The 16,074-nt window shown below is 40.6% G+C and overlaps 1 protein-coding gene across 9 annotated transcripts in view; it reads left to right on the plus strand.

The window, feature by feature from the left end:
* Window positions 1-16,074, plus strand: part of otofa (otoferlin a) — a 461,762-nt gene that overhangs the window by 377,147 nt on the left and 68,541 nt on the right. For 4 of the 9 annotated variants that reach the window (XM_072562753.1, XM_072562744.1, XM_072562734.1 and 1 more), the window contains exons 29-32: window positions 1,255-1,416; window positions 3,534-3,696; window positions 9,733-9,863; window positions 12,382-12,411. In XM_072562753.1, the coding sequence (XP_072418854.1) occupies window positions 1,255-1,416; window positions 3,534-3,696; window positions 9,733-9,863; window positions 12,382-12,411 (486 nt within the window). The remainder of the gene's footprint in view (window positions 1-1,254; window positions 1,417-3,533; window positions 3,697-9,732; window positions 9,864-12,381; window positions 12,412-16,074) is intronic. The other 5 variants (XM_072562806.1, XM_072562780.1, XM_072562799.1 and 2 more) reach the window with 3 other exon arrangements.

Genomic DNA, 16,074 nt, shown 5'->3' on the forward strand with positions numbered 1-16,074 from the left:
ATGAGTTATGCCTGATCAAGTAGGGTTTAACATTTCCATTGGATTTTACAGAGAGAATGTTGATGTTCATGACAGATCACTAATTCTGCATTGATTACATCTGAGATTACAACAGTCCATCCTGCTGAGGAACAGGGTATCACTGATAGGAACCTAAGGATTTCAGTGTCTTGCTGTGCATTTACAGATGCCAGAGATTTCAGTCAGTTTGCCAGAGAAATGGCAGTAAGTGTTGACAGCCTCAGCACTATTACAGACATAAGACTATTACATGGAAAATCACAGGGTTAGCATTTGTTGTGTTTACAGTCATCATTGTTTGACCTGATTACACACAGGGAGTCAACCACATGGTAGGTGGACTGGTTAAGAGTGAAAGGTCTTCCTAAAAATTCCTAATGCACAGTTTAGATGGTGGATCACAATCTGCCAGCTTTCTGTACAAATACAAATTCTGTACAAATGAGGGAAGTAATCTTCCTGACATATTTAATCAGTGGTGGTGGTGGGGGTGAGGCAGAGGAGGGATTGGGAGGGGTCGTGGGTAAATGATTAGAAGTTGAGTCCCCCCAATAATTTGACACATTGGAATATTGAGGGACTGTGCAGTCAGTCCCATAACTAAGGCCCAACATCAGATAGTCTGAGAAACACACCAATAGATATCGAGCAAGGATGTAAATGCATTGAAGGTTATTCAGAAAAGGTTTACCAGCCTAATAGCTGAAATGAGAGGTTAGTCATGAGATCAGGCTGGACAGGCTAGGCTTATATTGCTGGAGTTTAGAAATCATTTGATTAAAACATATGAAACCCTGAGGAATCTTCACAGGGGAGATGTAAAGAGAATGTTTCCTTATCGGGAGCAGTTCTGAAGAAAAGTCAAATTTGTAAACCCTGTTTCTCTCTCCATAAATGTGGTCAGACCTGCAGAAGTTCTCTAGCACATTTTTAACATTTTAAAAACAGCATTGCTTATCTAATCTATGTCGGAATAGAATTAAGCACCAAATTATTTCAGGCAAAAGTAGTAATGCTTCATCTTTGTTCTTCACTGTGCTCACCAAATATTTGGACTAAATGAAGATCTCATATGTGATTTAAACACAAGCCTTAAATCTGATTATGAGAATATATCAAACAGAGTCTTAATTCAAGACAGCAAAAGATCTGACCTGAAGCAATAGGATAACATTATTTCTCCTTACATACCCATTTGCCTTGATGTAGAAGATCTCTTGTATTTTTTTACAGATTCTCTTTTGGGGTCTGAGGGATCTGAAGCGTGTGAATCTGGCACAGGTTGATAGGCCACGGGTTGACATTGAATGTGCTGGGAAGGGTGTGCAGTCTGCAGTCATTCAGAATTACAAGAAGAATCCTAATTTCAGCACTTTGGTCAAGTATTTTGAAGTGGTAAGGACTGACTACTTTGAATGTCAATGTTTTATATAGAGCTGTGTGGACTGTATATCATGTGCCCCATTTTCTGCCTTAATCACATCATTCTCTTATTTCAAAGAGTTGACTTGAATGAGGTGATGACAGAGGATGACTATTCATAGTTTAATCATCATATTTTGAACTTTAAGCAAACAAGCTCCATGATTAAAGTTATTCTTCATCGCCATGTTTGCAACTTTTTTAAATTTACAGAATACTGAGTAGCCTAGATAGAGTTTTGTAGACAAGGTATTTCCACTAGTACAAGAGACTAGTAGCAACTCACATGTTTCACTTGCCACATTTTCCAGTGCTGAGGTCAGTTGCAGTGCCTGTTTGAAGTCCAGTTGGGTTTCAGCTAGTAGGTGCTTTTGCATTGTTACATCATTAATCCCATATACCAAAAGGTCTCTTAGCATCTCATTAAGGGTTAAACCAAAGTCACATGCCTCTGTCAGTCGTCTTAACCTTGTCAAAGATCCAGATATTGATTCTCAGTTCTTGAACTGCTGAGTAAAACCGATAGCGTCTCAGAATTAGAGGAGGCTTGGAGTCATAGTATTCCATAACTAAATCCATCAATTCTTGAAAGGATCTAATATCTGGTGCCTCAGGGAAAGTTAGGCTCCTAATAACCAAGAAAGTTGAGGGTCCACAAACTGTCAAGAGAATTACTGTTTGTTTTTCATCTGCCCCAATGGCAATTGCCCAGGAAAAATAACACATTCTTTCCGTATACTGGGCCCAGCCTTCGCTGCTCCTGCATCAGGTGGTTGTTGAGTATAAGATTGTAAGACAGAGAATTTACAGCAAAAGCTTACAGTACGATATAACTGATACATCACACTGGTACATCACGCTGTAAACCTTTGTTATAAATTCTGTGTCTTACCATCTTATACTCCACAGCCGCCTGATGAAGGAGCGTCGCTCTGAAAGCTAGTGCTTCCAATTAGACCTGTTGGACTATAACCTGGTGTTGTGTGATTTTTAACTTTGTACACCCCAGACCAACACTGGCATCTCCAAATCATATCTAAAGAAAGATATCCTGGCATGGGAGGTAATCCAGACGAGGGTCAGTAGAATAATACTGGGTTTGGAGAAACTGTCTTATGAGGAGAAATTGATTAGGTTGGGCCAGTTCTCATTTAAAAGAATGAGAAGCAACCTGATTGAAACACAGGGGTTCTTTTGGGGACTGACAGGGTAAATGTGAAAAGGTGTATCCCCTTGTGAAATAGTCTAGGACTAGAAGGCATAAACTCAGAATAAGGGAGTTCACATTGAAGACAGTGATTAGGAGAAATTTCTTGTCTCGGACAGCAGTGAATCCGTGGAATTCTTTACCACACAGGGCTGTTGAAGCTGAATCATTCCGTGTATTCAAGGTTGAGATATGTAGATTTTTATTCAGTAAGGGAATCAAGAGCTATAGGGAAAGGAAAGGAAAGTGGAGTTGAGGGTTATCACATCAGCCACGATCTCATTGAAGGGCAGTACAGACTTCTGCTCCGACATCTTCTGGTCTAAATATTGTTTGGTTGTGGTGCAGGAAAGTATAGAGAATGTCATACCAGCTAATACTCAGAGTATTCTCACTTCAATCTTTATTCACCCCTGTCTCTCATACATTTTCCTTCAGAGCAGTTCTAACAATTGATTTGTGGTAATGGCTACAAGTGGAAGTTAACATTTCTTTCCAAGGAGATTGCTACAGAGATGAGCTGTATCACTCAGTGCTCAAGTCGAATCTCAGTGATGTATTGTGATATGAGAACCGTAATAACTGCACCAATGTTACAGTCTGTTAAATTAATATTATTTAAAAAGACAACAAAGAATAGCAGACGCTTGAAATCAAACAAAATCAGAATTTATTGCAAAACTCAGCAGTTTCAGCAGCACCTGCAGAGAGAAATCAGAATTAACATTTTGAGTAATGTATTGAAGTCTGAAGGATCACTGGACCCGAAACATTAACTCTGTTTTCTCTGCACACTTGCTACCTGACCTGTTAAGTTAACCTTATTCTATTATATGGCAAATGTATTCTTCCTCTTAACACCGTTCTGTCGTGTTGTTTATAGGATCTGCCAGAAAATGAACTTCTTCACCCTCCTCTTAATATCCGTGTGGTAGACTGCCGTGCATTCGGCAGGTACACCCTGGTTGGTTCACATGCTGTTGGTTCCCTGAGAAAGTTCATCTACCGACCACCAGAGAATAAAGTTCAGAACTGGGTGAATGCAGGTACACTAAAACACAAGACTTTTCTCAAACATGTAACAACTTATTGTACGTTATCCAGCCTTTACCTTTCTGATCGCTCTCATCTGTTTGTTCACTTTTTCTTAGAGTCATCTCCTGGAAAGGTGTCTCTGATGTGTATTTAATGCATGTATACAATTAACATCACTCACGAAACTAGCTGTACAGGTCCAGATTTTAAACCAAATAGGTTGTCTCTGAATCAGAATTGAGAGTGTGGTGCTGGAAAAGCACAGCAGGTCAGGCAGCATCCAAGGAGCAGGAGAATCAACATTTCAGGCAAAAGCCCTTCATTAGGAATGATGCATCTCTGAATCAGGGCAATGCCTTGACCAATCACAGTCGCCTACCTAAGTTTAAAATTTAAACAAAAGTTTACAGTTAAATATCAGTCATCATTAACTGGTACATTTACCATGGCAAAACTTCTACCAATCAGAGTCCACTTTCCAACCACTCAACTCTTTTCTTCATACAGTGGAAAGTTTCTCTTTACTTTTGTTTTTCTTGTTCAATCATTCTGATGAGTGCAAGATAAAAAATCTTGACAAAATGTGTCTTTTTTCATTAAAATTCATGTTCTATAGCACCAAAAGACGAACTATAATTCTTACAAGTTTGCAAACCCACCTTCAGAATACATCTTCCTCATTACATTTTCCTCTGGTTGGATTGCTTTATTAATCCAATTTTCTAAACAAACATAAACCAGTGTGGGAAATAGAAACCTATCTCCAAGGCTGAGGGAGATGCTCATCTCATGTTGAAATGAGGGAGACTGTAGAAATTTTCCAGACTGCTTATCTAAGACTAGGTTGTGTTTGTCCCCTCCATGTTATTCATCCTGAGTAGACATGGACAACTCCTCTTCTTTTTTACTTGTTTTATTAATTCCTTGATAAATTTATTTAAATTTATAATTATAAATTTATAAATTCAGAACTTTGAGTATCTGAGTTGGGATATAATGTTGAGGTTGTACAAGACATTGGTGAGGCCTCTTCTAGAGTGTTGTCTGCAGTTCTGGTTGTCCTGCTATAGAAAGGATATTATTAAACTGGAGAGGGCTCAGAAACGATTGACCAAGATGTTGCCAAATGGAGGGTTTGAGTTATAACAACAGGCTGGATAGGCTGGGATTTCTTTCACTGGAGTATAGGAGGTTGAGGGGTGGGCAAATCAAAACTTATAAAACCATGAGGGACAGAAATAAAGTGAATGAAAGCGTCCTTTTCCCTAGATTAGGGAAGTACAAAGTCAGGGGGCATGTTTTAAAGGTGAGAAGAGGAAGATTTAGAAAGGACATGAGGGGCAACTGTTTTACGCAGAGAGTGGTTCATGTGCGGAATGAACCACCAGAGGAAGAAATGGATGCAGGTACTGTTAGAATATTTAAAAGACTTTTAGATAAGTTCATGAACAGGAAAGAGTTGCAGGGATATGGGCCAAGCGCAAGCAGGACTAGTTTAATTTGGGAACATGGTCAGCATAAACTGGTTGGACCTGGTTCCATCCTGTATGACTCTATGACTTTATCTTTTCCATTTTAACAGCAAGATTAACATATCAGAAGAATTTAACAAGCTGTCTGATTTTGCTTTAACTTTTATTGTTAAATATTTTATATTCAATCTGCCTTCTATTTTGTGCAACTGTAATTATATTTCCTTCCAATATATATTTTAATATGTATTCCATTTTAACTTGTAATACATTTCACTAAGAGAGGGTTTCATTTCTTGACATTATGAGTTTATTGTTGACAGTAAAAATTGTACATGTTTTAGCAATAACTTGGATTTCCATCTGCTTCCATAGAATTCCTAAATTTGGGTGAACAATTAACTACATTTCTCTATTCATAGAAATTCACCCTACCTCTTATCCACAGACCATTTAAACAATTCTAATGTATAAAAATCCTATCTATAATCAGATTATAAGTGAGTGCAATAAGAGATGTTAATTGTAACAATCTTCAATTCTTGTTGGAAAACTTAAACAATTAACATGAATAAAGAAACTAATAAGTTCATTGCAAATTGGACAAAGCAGGAGCCACTGAAAAACAATCCGGTCTTGTGTTAATTGGTTTCCACTGTATTTTCGATGGTTCCCCATACTACATTTCTATCTTCCTTTATTGCTTTCTTAAATACATGCCAACTGGTCCAGGTAAGGGTTTGCACTCAGTGTAAACAGCTGGGATGTGTGCCAATCAGGGATTTCCAAAACCACAAACTTATAATGTAGAAAGCCAAAATCATGTCCAATTAATTATTTATTTGTTTAACATAAGAGGAAGAATGGAAATCCTGTAACCTCCAATTCTGTTTAATGTAATCCTCCTCCGGTTTCTCACTGTAGTGGATAACATTGAACCGTTCCAGTCATTATGGATAATATTTGGGGTTCCATGAAAAATGCAATTTCGGATGAATTGAAATGACATTAGTGCCATAGCAAAAGTGTATTCCCAGTGACCAAACTTGCTATGACAGCAAAGGAGACCTTCAGCACTTCACCACAGCATGTTACATGGAGCACAGGAGCAAGTGTTTCACTCAGTTCTCTTTCATGTCCATTATGGACATACCACTGGGAGATGACCAAAATATTTAAATGGGGGTCTCAGAGAGAGCTCACTGAAGGAGTTGAGGTTAGCATTCAGGGGAACAGTAGTGTGCAAAGTCTCCCTCTCAGGAATCTGGCCCCATGTTTGTTACTGGAGCCTTGCCATGTAACTTGCTCAATTATTTCACACCTGGACAGGAAGTTGGGTTCAGAGTTTGTGTTTCCCCAGTCATGCACCTCAAGGAAGGAAACTGGGGTTGTTTACTGACTGCATTCAATGTTCCTTTGCGCCACTTCTGTCTAACTGCTTCAGAACAAATTCAAAGCATCAAATTTTCAGGCCATAGTATCAACAGATGGTCACTTCAGCCAAACCCTTGAGGGATGTACTTGGATTGTCATTGAATTTCACTATGTTAGAAGAATGAATTACCGTAAGAAATATCAATGCATTTTCCCCAGATAGGTGATGTGTGTATTTACATGGCAGCTTTAGAATTTATGTTAGTTACTGTAGCTCAGCCAGACTATATCAAAAGATAGGAACAGAACAGGTCTTAATGAGAGAAAAATTCAATCACATTCACTTTCTTTTTGTGAGAAACTGGGGGGAAGTTCCAGATCACAAGCTTTTAAACAACTCTTTCCAGAACATTCCAAGTGTACAAGGCCCTGGCCTCCAGTAGGTGTCAGGTATTTTGACTCCTGCCAGCCCAGACTTGACCCCACCTCCATTCAACTTTGCCTGGTGATAGTATCTCGCTGCAGGACTTGACCATGGTCAACCTGTGTCAGCACTGGCCGAATTCCTAAAGCCCCAGTCAGGGGTCACAGTGTAACTCGTCCAGTTCTTGCAGCAAGACCCAATGTCAAACAGCCCTCAGGCTGTATCTTTGCACTGCCATTCACTACCCTTTACCAGTGACCAATACAAGATGAATTTCTACCTCCGTATTCTCTCCGTCATTTTTTGGTCAGAATTTTCCCCTCCCTGGTGCAGTGTGAGTAATGGTGAGAAAGGTAGGGAAATACAGTAAGAGTGAAAACATCATTTACAACAGAGAAAGATATTCCCCAATTTGCCCCTTTAAACAGCAACTTCAGTAATAAGAACATATGAATGTAGGAACTAGGAGCAGGAGTAGGCCATCTGGCCCTTCAAGCCTGCTCCAACATTCAATAAGATCATGGCTGAACATTTTGTAGCCTCATCTCCACTTACCCACCCTCTCACCGTAACCCTTAATTCTTTCATTGTTCACAAAAAACTATCTTAGCTTTAAAAATATTTACTGAAGCAGCGTCAACTACCTCACTGGGCTGGGAATTCCATAGATTCACAACCCTCTGGGTGAAGGTGTTTCTTCTCAATTCAGTCCTAAAGCTGATCCCCCTAATTTTGAGGCTATATCCTATTATCCTGGTTTCACCCACCAGTGGAAACATCCTCTCTACTTCTATCTTATCTATTCTCTTCATAATTTTATGTTTCTATAAGATTCTTCTAAATTCCAATGAATATAATCAGTACCTTACCGTTGAGTGGTGACTGTATAATTTTCAACAGTTTGCATCTTATTAAAACCCCAATTCTCATCTGTGGAGAAACCAGCGAAGACAAATTCTTGATATGTAAGTCAGGACAGGGACATGGTGATTGTGGCTCACATGTCCTGGCCAATCACAGATCTGCTTATTCAGGTTTCCCAGCATGCTCCATGGCTACCATTATCCTTGACCCTTCATTCATACAAAGCAGGGATTTGTAAGCAAGTCTCAGACTTACCTCTTTTTCTTCTCTTTGTGGACAAAAGCCTTTTCTTAAAAACCAATGGTCTTGGCAACCACACTGTCCAGACGAGGGGATTGGTGCTTGAGAAACAATTCAGTTTCTAAAACATATTGTTACAAAATAAAGTAGTTGCAAGTGCTGACTCCATGGAAGATAGTTATACATTACAATGAATGGACTGTGAGTATCAATCCATGCAGTTTCAGGTCAACAGAGAAAGCAGAAGATACTGAAAATTCATCAGTATTGCAAAAAACACTATGTCCTGTAATTTTTCCTTTAACTTTTGGCACACCTGCCAAATGCTTCTGGCATTTTCTGCTTTATTTTGGATGCAAAACCTTTCAATTTTCATTGTTTAATTCCATGGATTTAGTGCTTTTAGTGAGCATTCTGACCCAGTGTAGCCAAATGTGGCTTTTCCTGTGCAGTCCCATTGCAAATCACATCACAGAAAAGTCAACTAATGAAGGACCAATCCTCTCAAAACTGAACAGATGGAAATAAACTGGAATGTTTGGGTGAGTGAAGCAAATACGTTAATCACCTTGGAAAGAAACTTCGACTGAAGTATAAATTTTAGAAAGTCACGTTAGCAGTTGCAGTACAGAGCTTGCTTACATTTACTTAATTTTATGTTGGGAAATTATAGAAAAGGTCAGAGGCCAGATTTGTATGCAGAGGTAGTGGCCTCACTCCTTTGACGGAGAAGTCTCAAGTGAGTGTGATTCCTCGCCCTGCCAAGCTCTGACTTGATTTTCTGGCTGTCTTCCTGTAAACTGGTTCAGGTTGAGAAGGCTCCCCCATCCAGGAGCTGCCAGTCAAACAGCTGGCCACTGTCCAACAGTGCCACCAGGAGTCAGCCTCCCTTGGTACTCCCTGCTGGAACTGGCTGCTGAGGTCGCTCCATTGGAACCAATACAACTTTCAAAAGAGGTTTATCCATCAGGGACTCTACTTTTAAAATCATAGGATCTGTTCAAGTGTTTCATGGTGTTTGAATCTGATCATTTACGTATTTGAAAAAGATACATCAATCCTTATTCTTAGTGCACTGAGGTAAGAGAAGCTCTGTAATGCTGTCCTCTATGCTTTATAGCATGCACTGAAGTGTATGCAAGGAAATTTAGGAACCTGTGTGGACTGAGGGCAGACAGTAGGTAAGGATGCCCTATGACCTCTTGGGTGGCTCCTGTACTGAAGAATACTCCTGATCCTGCACCTCTGAGCATGAAGCTCCACCGTCTGCTCAACGGCAGAAAGAAAAATCCACCCTGAAAGGGAAACAAAGCTGTGAAAGAGATAACCAAAAAAGAGAAAATGCTGCAAAATCTCAGCAAGTCTGGCAGCATCTGTAAGGAGAGAAAAGAGCTGATGTTTCCAATCTAACTGACCCTTTGTCAAAGCTGTGAAAGAGATAGGTGGCTATCAAGTTGTAACCAATAAAACTTCCTCTTGTCTGGATGGCATGTATTTCATCACAAATCAATGGGGTGTAAACTTTTCCTACATTCTGTCTGCTGTTTACTTTTGCCTCGTTTCTAACCTCTGATGTAATTTCCACCCATATTCTCATGATTTCTTCCCTTTCTTCTGCCCTTGTCTATTTCTGTCTATCCCTGTCCTCTGGATTTCCCCTGGTTTCTGTTCAGCGAAACTAATGCATGGATACCAGGCATTGGCAAATGGAGGTCCACTCTTTCACCCTGCAGGGGACATCAACGTTAACATGGAAACAGAGGTTCCAGTGAAGAAAATGGAAACGGTTGTCAAGCTGGAAGCTGTGAGTATGAACTGATCCCAGCAAGCAAGGGAAGACTTGTGGGCATTCAGGAACAAAATGCATGGGAAGTGAATGGGATTGTGAAATGAAGGTAGGCATTGACAGCTCCCCAAGGTAGGGGACAGTGAGGACTGCAGATGCTGGAGAGTCAGAGTCAAGAGTGTGGTGCTGGAAAAGCACAGCAGGACAGGCAGCATCCGAGGAGCAGGAGAATCAACATTTCGGGCATAAGCCTTTCATCAGGAATGTGGGGAGGGGGGGCTGAGAGATAAATGAGGGGGTGGGGCTGGGGGGAAGGCAGTAGGTGGATACAGGTGGGGGTAATTGTGATATGTTGGTGGGAAGGGTGGAGCAGATAGTTGGGAAGGAAGATGGACAGGGAGGACAGGTCATCAGGGCTCCATAAGGTAGGACACTGTTTCAGCCATCGTTGTGTGTCAGCAGGAACAGGAACTCTCTCTGGGCTCTTCACAGATCACTGCAGCTCCCGTTGTTGGTCAGTAGCTCTCTAACCTGTGGCTATCACACGTATACTTTTAGGCCGTCCCTGGTTTACAAATATCAGTCTTATGATCACTTGTACGTATGAGCCCACATTAATATTAATTTTAAAGGTACAACATGCAAGTGTTCATGCATACTTATGAATTGCAATTTTAAACTGTACTGTCTTGTATTCCAACTTGTGTAAACATCAGAAGTCACTCAACACTAGGTTATAGTCCAACAGGGTTATTTGAAATCGCAAGTTTTCAGAGCGCTGTTCTTTTGTCGGGCAAAGTCATTTCATCTGATGAAGGGACAACGCTCCAAAAGCCTGTGATTTCAAATAATCCTGTTGCAATGTAATGTGGTGTCATGTGACTTCTGACCTTATCTACCACAGTCCAACAACGACACCTCCACATCATTTAAAAATCAACTTAGGAATGCAGAATGAATCTGTTTGTACTTGCAGTCTTAACAAACCATTCAAGTGGCTTGCTCTCCCTCTATGAACAGACTCTCACTCTATTAGCAGACTCTCACTATTAGCAGACTAAGCCCATTTGTGTTCTGTGGTATTGAGACTGATGGGTCAAAGCTTTCAAAATCCGTTGATGTGTAAAGAAGTAAAGCCACAAGGTCATGCTTCAGCTGTACAAGACCGCAACTGTAAGGCCACACTTGGAGTATTGTGTACAGTTCTGGTCACCACATTATAAGAAGGATGTGGAAACTTTGGAAAGGGTTCAGAGGAGATTTACTTGGATGTTGCCTGGTATGAAAGGAAGATCTTACAAGGAAAGGCTAAGGGAACTGAGGCAGTTTTCATTGGAGAGAAGAAGGTTGAGACGTGACTTAATCAAGACATATAAGATAATCAGAGGGTTAGATAGGGTGGACAGTGAGAGCCTTTTTCCTCAGATGGTGATGGCTAACACGAGGGGACAGCTTTAAATTGAGGGGTGATAGATTTAGGACAGATATCAGGGTAGCGTCTTCACTCAGAGAGTAGTAGGTGCATGGAACAGCCTGCCTGCAACAGTAGTAGACTCGCTGACCTTAAGGGCATCTACATGGTCATTGGACATACATATAGATAACCATGGAACGGTGAAGGTTAGGCGGGCATCAGATTAATTTCACAGGTCGGCGCAACATCGAGGGCCAAAGGGCCTGTACTGTGCTGTAATGTTCTATGTTCTAAGTAGAAATGCTACTGTTGAATTCAGTGACTTGTGCAGTGCAATATGTCATAGACAGGGGACCAATCTTCAGAGAAGCAATTACTGTCTTAGTTCAGAAATAAAGTGGGTGAACAATCAGTAGGCCCACACAGGATTGGGTCACAGTCTGTGCCACGGTCCTGTGCATACAATGCTCGACTGGCATTAGCAAGCACATCAGGCCAGAGTCAAAATCAGAGACAGAATCTCACACATCCCTGTTGATCAATGCAATGGCATTGGCAGGGCAGGAGCATTAGGATGCATGCTGCTACTTTAATGGATGAGATTGCTGACCAGGAAAATATTAATGCATTTGTACCTGTACATAAACATTAGGGAAATCAGCTGAAGTGAGATGTGTGTGCACATGACATTCTCCATCCAGCTTGGTGGAGCTCAGCCCTTTGCTGTCAGATTCACCAACTGGCTGGTGTCAATTTGATCTGAGGGTCCTTACTGCTCTTTACAGGACAGCAGCAAAATATGAGAACCTCATCTATTCATGTTGTCGGAAAGTGGATTCATTGGGTTTTTAACAGCCAAGCCCCTCCAAGATGTGATATTAATAAGCATGTTTGTATGCTTATGTATGTTTTTCATTTTAATTTATATTAGCATTTTTTTGTGTAGTTGTTGTTTTCTAAACATATAAAACTCTTTTATTGTTCATATGATTGGTGTTTTTTCAATGTTCTCTTTCTCCATTTCTGATCGAGATGGAGACAGGATTTCATGGTCTTTGTGCTTTTAGTTTTGTGATGCTGACATCATCTCATTTGTTTTTTTTTGTTTCCACTTGATGACAGAATTCTGATGCTGTTGTTAAGGTTGATGCGGTAAGTTGGAATATTGTAATCATGATAAACCATCAAATGCCACAGTACTGTAAAGGGACGCATCCTTTGAACAATTCTGATAAGGAAACAGTCTTTTCCCATTAATAGTAAACTCTCCAGAAGTCTGTCTATGACATGACTGCCCCTCCCCCAAACGGGTATCATCTGGGAAGGTGATGCTCCCATCTATTATACATCCTATATCACATGGGAAGATGATACTCCCAAATATTGTACACAACTAGAACAGATGTAGAACCCAGTTTGTAATCTAAGAAACAAGCTCTTCTCCTCACTGCCAACAACCTGTTTTATTGATCATTATTTGGTAAACATCCCTTTCCTGCTCTGAGCTTTCCTCTTTTGTTCATTCATTTTCTCGTCCTTATCACCTCAATACATTAAAACCAAGATTGATTGCTCCATCCTCTGCTCTAATTCACACTTTTCCAGGATTTCAAATCTCTGGGGTTCTTCAGCACGTTGTTTTTCCCTTCTTCCTCACAATCTTCAAGTGACCAAAACCCAAGCTAGACATCACCAAACATTGCTTTTCACTTCTCCTGTCTCCTCTTTTTAATGAATTCAATCTTGGTGCTGTCCTGGACCCAGTCTTTATTAAGATTATTATATTGGCTTGTATATTTGAAAACCAAACTAGGATAGTCTTCAGTGACACTTGGGCAAATATTAGCTATCTATATAAACAGACCACCTGGGCGAAATCTTTTGTCCTACCGCATGGGGTGGAGGGAGTGGGCTGTTGGAAGAAGAGAGGGGAATTTAATCAGGTGTAGATCCTGCCAACTCCCCATCTCCTTTCCCACTGAATCCTGTGGATGACTTTCATACACCACTGCTAATTGTGGTCTGTTAATACTCACTTCAGGGTTTTATCCCATCTTATTAACTCAGGGATGGATGGGAACTCAGCATGTGTGCGATCAAATCAATCTTCATTCAAATGCACTGCCAAAAGCCAATTCCTCTCCTACCCTTGACACTGACCACCTCATGACCCCACCTATGAGCCCCTTTCATCATCACTGATCTCTGGACCTTGGAAGGGTGTCAGACAGACTTGTCCCTGTAGTGTGTGTGTGACCATTTATTGGAGCTGTCAAACTCGGAATGGCAGGCAGGTATCCCTAGGCAGGATGTCTGCCCCTGGGATTTAGGATAAGACCTTCCTATTGTCTGAGTGCAACAGGGTGTGCCTGGCCTTGCTAAAAGTAAGTAGGGCAATGCTCTGACTCTAATACACATGAAGAATATATTTTAAGTAAATATGTTGAATTGTACTGCCTTTAATACTGCTACTATTGAAGAATTTCCAGTAATTCTCATGCGCCTGGGGAGTCAGTGAAATCCTGGGTAGTACTCTGGGTAACGGGGCCGTGTAACCAATTTCATGCCCATCATGCTGCAGTACTGTTAACTGCCACCAGAGGAAGCTATCACATTTTCCCTGATAGCCCAGGAAGTAAAACAGAAATAAAAGTATCAGGTCCTCAGATTTGACCAAACACGCTGGCCTTGGCGTTGTGTTTCCCTCCTAATGATGGGCTGCCAGCATTTATTTATATAGTAACCATGTCTCTCAAAGAATTGGGTGCAGTGCAGCAGTTACAAACAAAATTAATGAATTGTACTATTCGTTATCGCCCTAACTGCTTTCAATAGCAATAGGTTATGGAGCAATATCCAAACTGTACGCTTTGTTATTTTTGGTGAAGTTCAATGACTAACTTTTTGTTAAAGTTCCACTCTCAAACTTCCCTAGGTACAATATCTAACTTTCTGCAAAAGCAAGATATACTCACTGAATGGATATAGCAATCAGTGGAAATCAATAATGTGTCAAGCACAGCTCGAAGAATTGTGTACAGGAAGTGTCTTATTTTGAAGGTGTCCCTAATATAAAGGGATGTAGAAATGTGTAAAGTGCATATGAGTGTAGATTCAGGGCTCTCTGCACAATCCCACCAATCCACACTGAGAACCTACGATTCATACTCAGGAGTATTGTTTTTGAACATGTACAATGAAACATGGTGACTAAAAGGTATTAAATTGCAACATTAATTGTTTTCTTAAATGTTTGTTTTAATGAAGATTGCCAGATCTGAAGTACATCACTTTTTTTTTATTTGTTCTTGAGGTGCAGGCACTGCTGGTTGGCTAGGCCCAGCATTTATTGGCCCTTCCTAGTTGACCCTTGAGAAGGTAGTGGTGAGCTACCATCTTGAACCGGCACCAGTCCTGGGGCTGTAGGGACACTCACCATGCTGTGAGGAAGGCAGTTCCAGGATTTTGAGCAACCAACAGTAAAGTAACAGTGATATAAGTTGAGCAGAGTAGAAAAGAAATTCCTCTCCTGCCCCAACTAAAATACAAATAAGGCAAAGAACTAAAAAAAGAGGTTGGCTGGAAAATACTGGTGATTTGTTTTTGAATGATCAATTTAATTTATAACCAAATATAGAAATGTATGAAAATAACTGATGTCGAATAACCAGGATTCAACCAGTTTCTCAATTTTTTCTGAAACGGGTTTTATTTGAGCGTGAAGTATGGTGGTCTTGCATCAGTTATATAGGATTCTGGATTACTGGTGCTGGAAGAGCACAGCAGTTCAGGCAGCATCCAAGAAGCTTTGAAATCGACGTTTCGGGCTAAAGCCCTTCATCAGGTGCTTGGTTGGACTAAACCTGCATCCTTTCACACAGAGGGTGGTTTGTATGTGGAATGAGCTGCCAGGGCAAGTGGTGGATGCAGGTACAGTTACAACCGTTAAAATTAATTTGGACAGGTACAGCAATAGGAAAGGCTTAGAGGGATATGGGCCAAGTGCAGGCAAATGGGACTGGTTTAGATTTGGGAAGCATGTCGGCATGAAAGAGTTGGACCAAAAGGTCTGTTTCCATGACACAATGACTCTACTGTCTGCAGTTTTAGCCTCCTTATCTCAGGAAAGATATTGTCACAGAAGGAATTCAACAAAGACTCACCAGACTTGTTTCCAGGAAGGCGGGACTGTCCTATGGAGAGAGATTGAGCAAACTGGGCCTGTATTCTCTGGACCTTCAAAGGATGAGAGGTCATATCACTAAAAATTACAAAATACTGGAAGAGATAGACAGGGTTGATGCAGCTAAAAAGGTTCCTCTGGATCAGGAGTCTAGAACTAGGGGCACAATAAGGGGGATACTGTTTAGATCCAAGGTGAACCTTTGGAACCCATTGCCAAAGATGGCTGTGGAGATTGAGTATATTTAAGGTTAACAATCACACAACACCAGGCTATAGTCCAACAGGTTTAATTGGAAGCACACTAGCTTTCAATTAAACCGGTTGGACTATCACCTGGTGTTGTGTGATTGTTAACTTTGTACACCCCAGTCCAACACCGGCATCTCCAAATCATGAGTATATTTAAGGTAGAGATTGATAAATTTTTGATTTCCAACGGTGTACAGAGTTGCGGGGATTGGATGGATGAAAGACATTGAAATATTTGATCAGCCATGAGTGTATTGAATAGCAGTCAAGTTCAATGGGCTGAATAGCCAACTCCTGTTCCTTTGTTTCGGAATATTCCAGTGATAAAATGGAGTTACTAACTTTCCTCCCATGTAGTAAACAAAATTACAGCCAAAACAA

Source organism: Chiloscyllium punctatum, chromosome 3, assembly GCF_047496795.1.
Source record: "Chiloscyllium punctatum isolate Juve2018m chromosome 3, sChiPun1.3, whole genome shotgun sequence".
In the NCBI taxonomy this organism is placed as follows: Eukaryota; Metazoa; Chordata; class Chondrichthyes; order Orectolobiformes; family Hemiscylliidae; genus Chiloscyllium; species Chiloscyllium punctatum.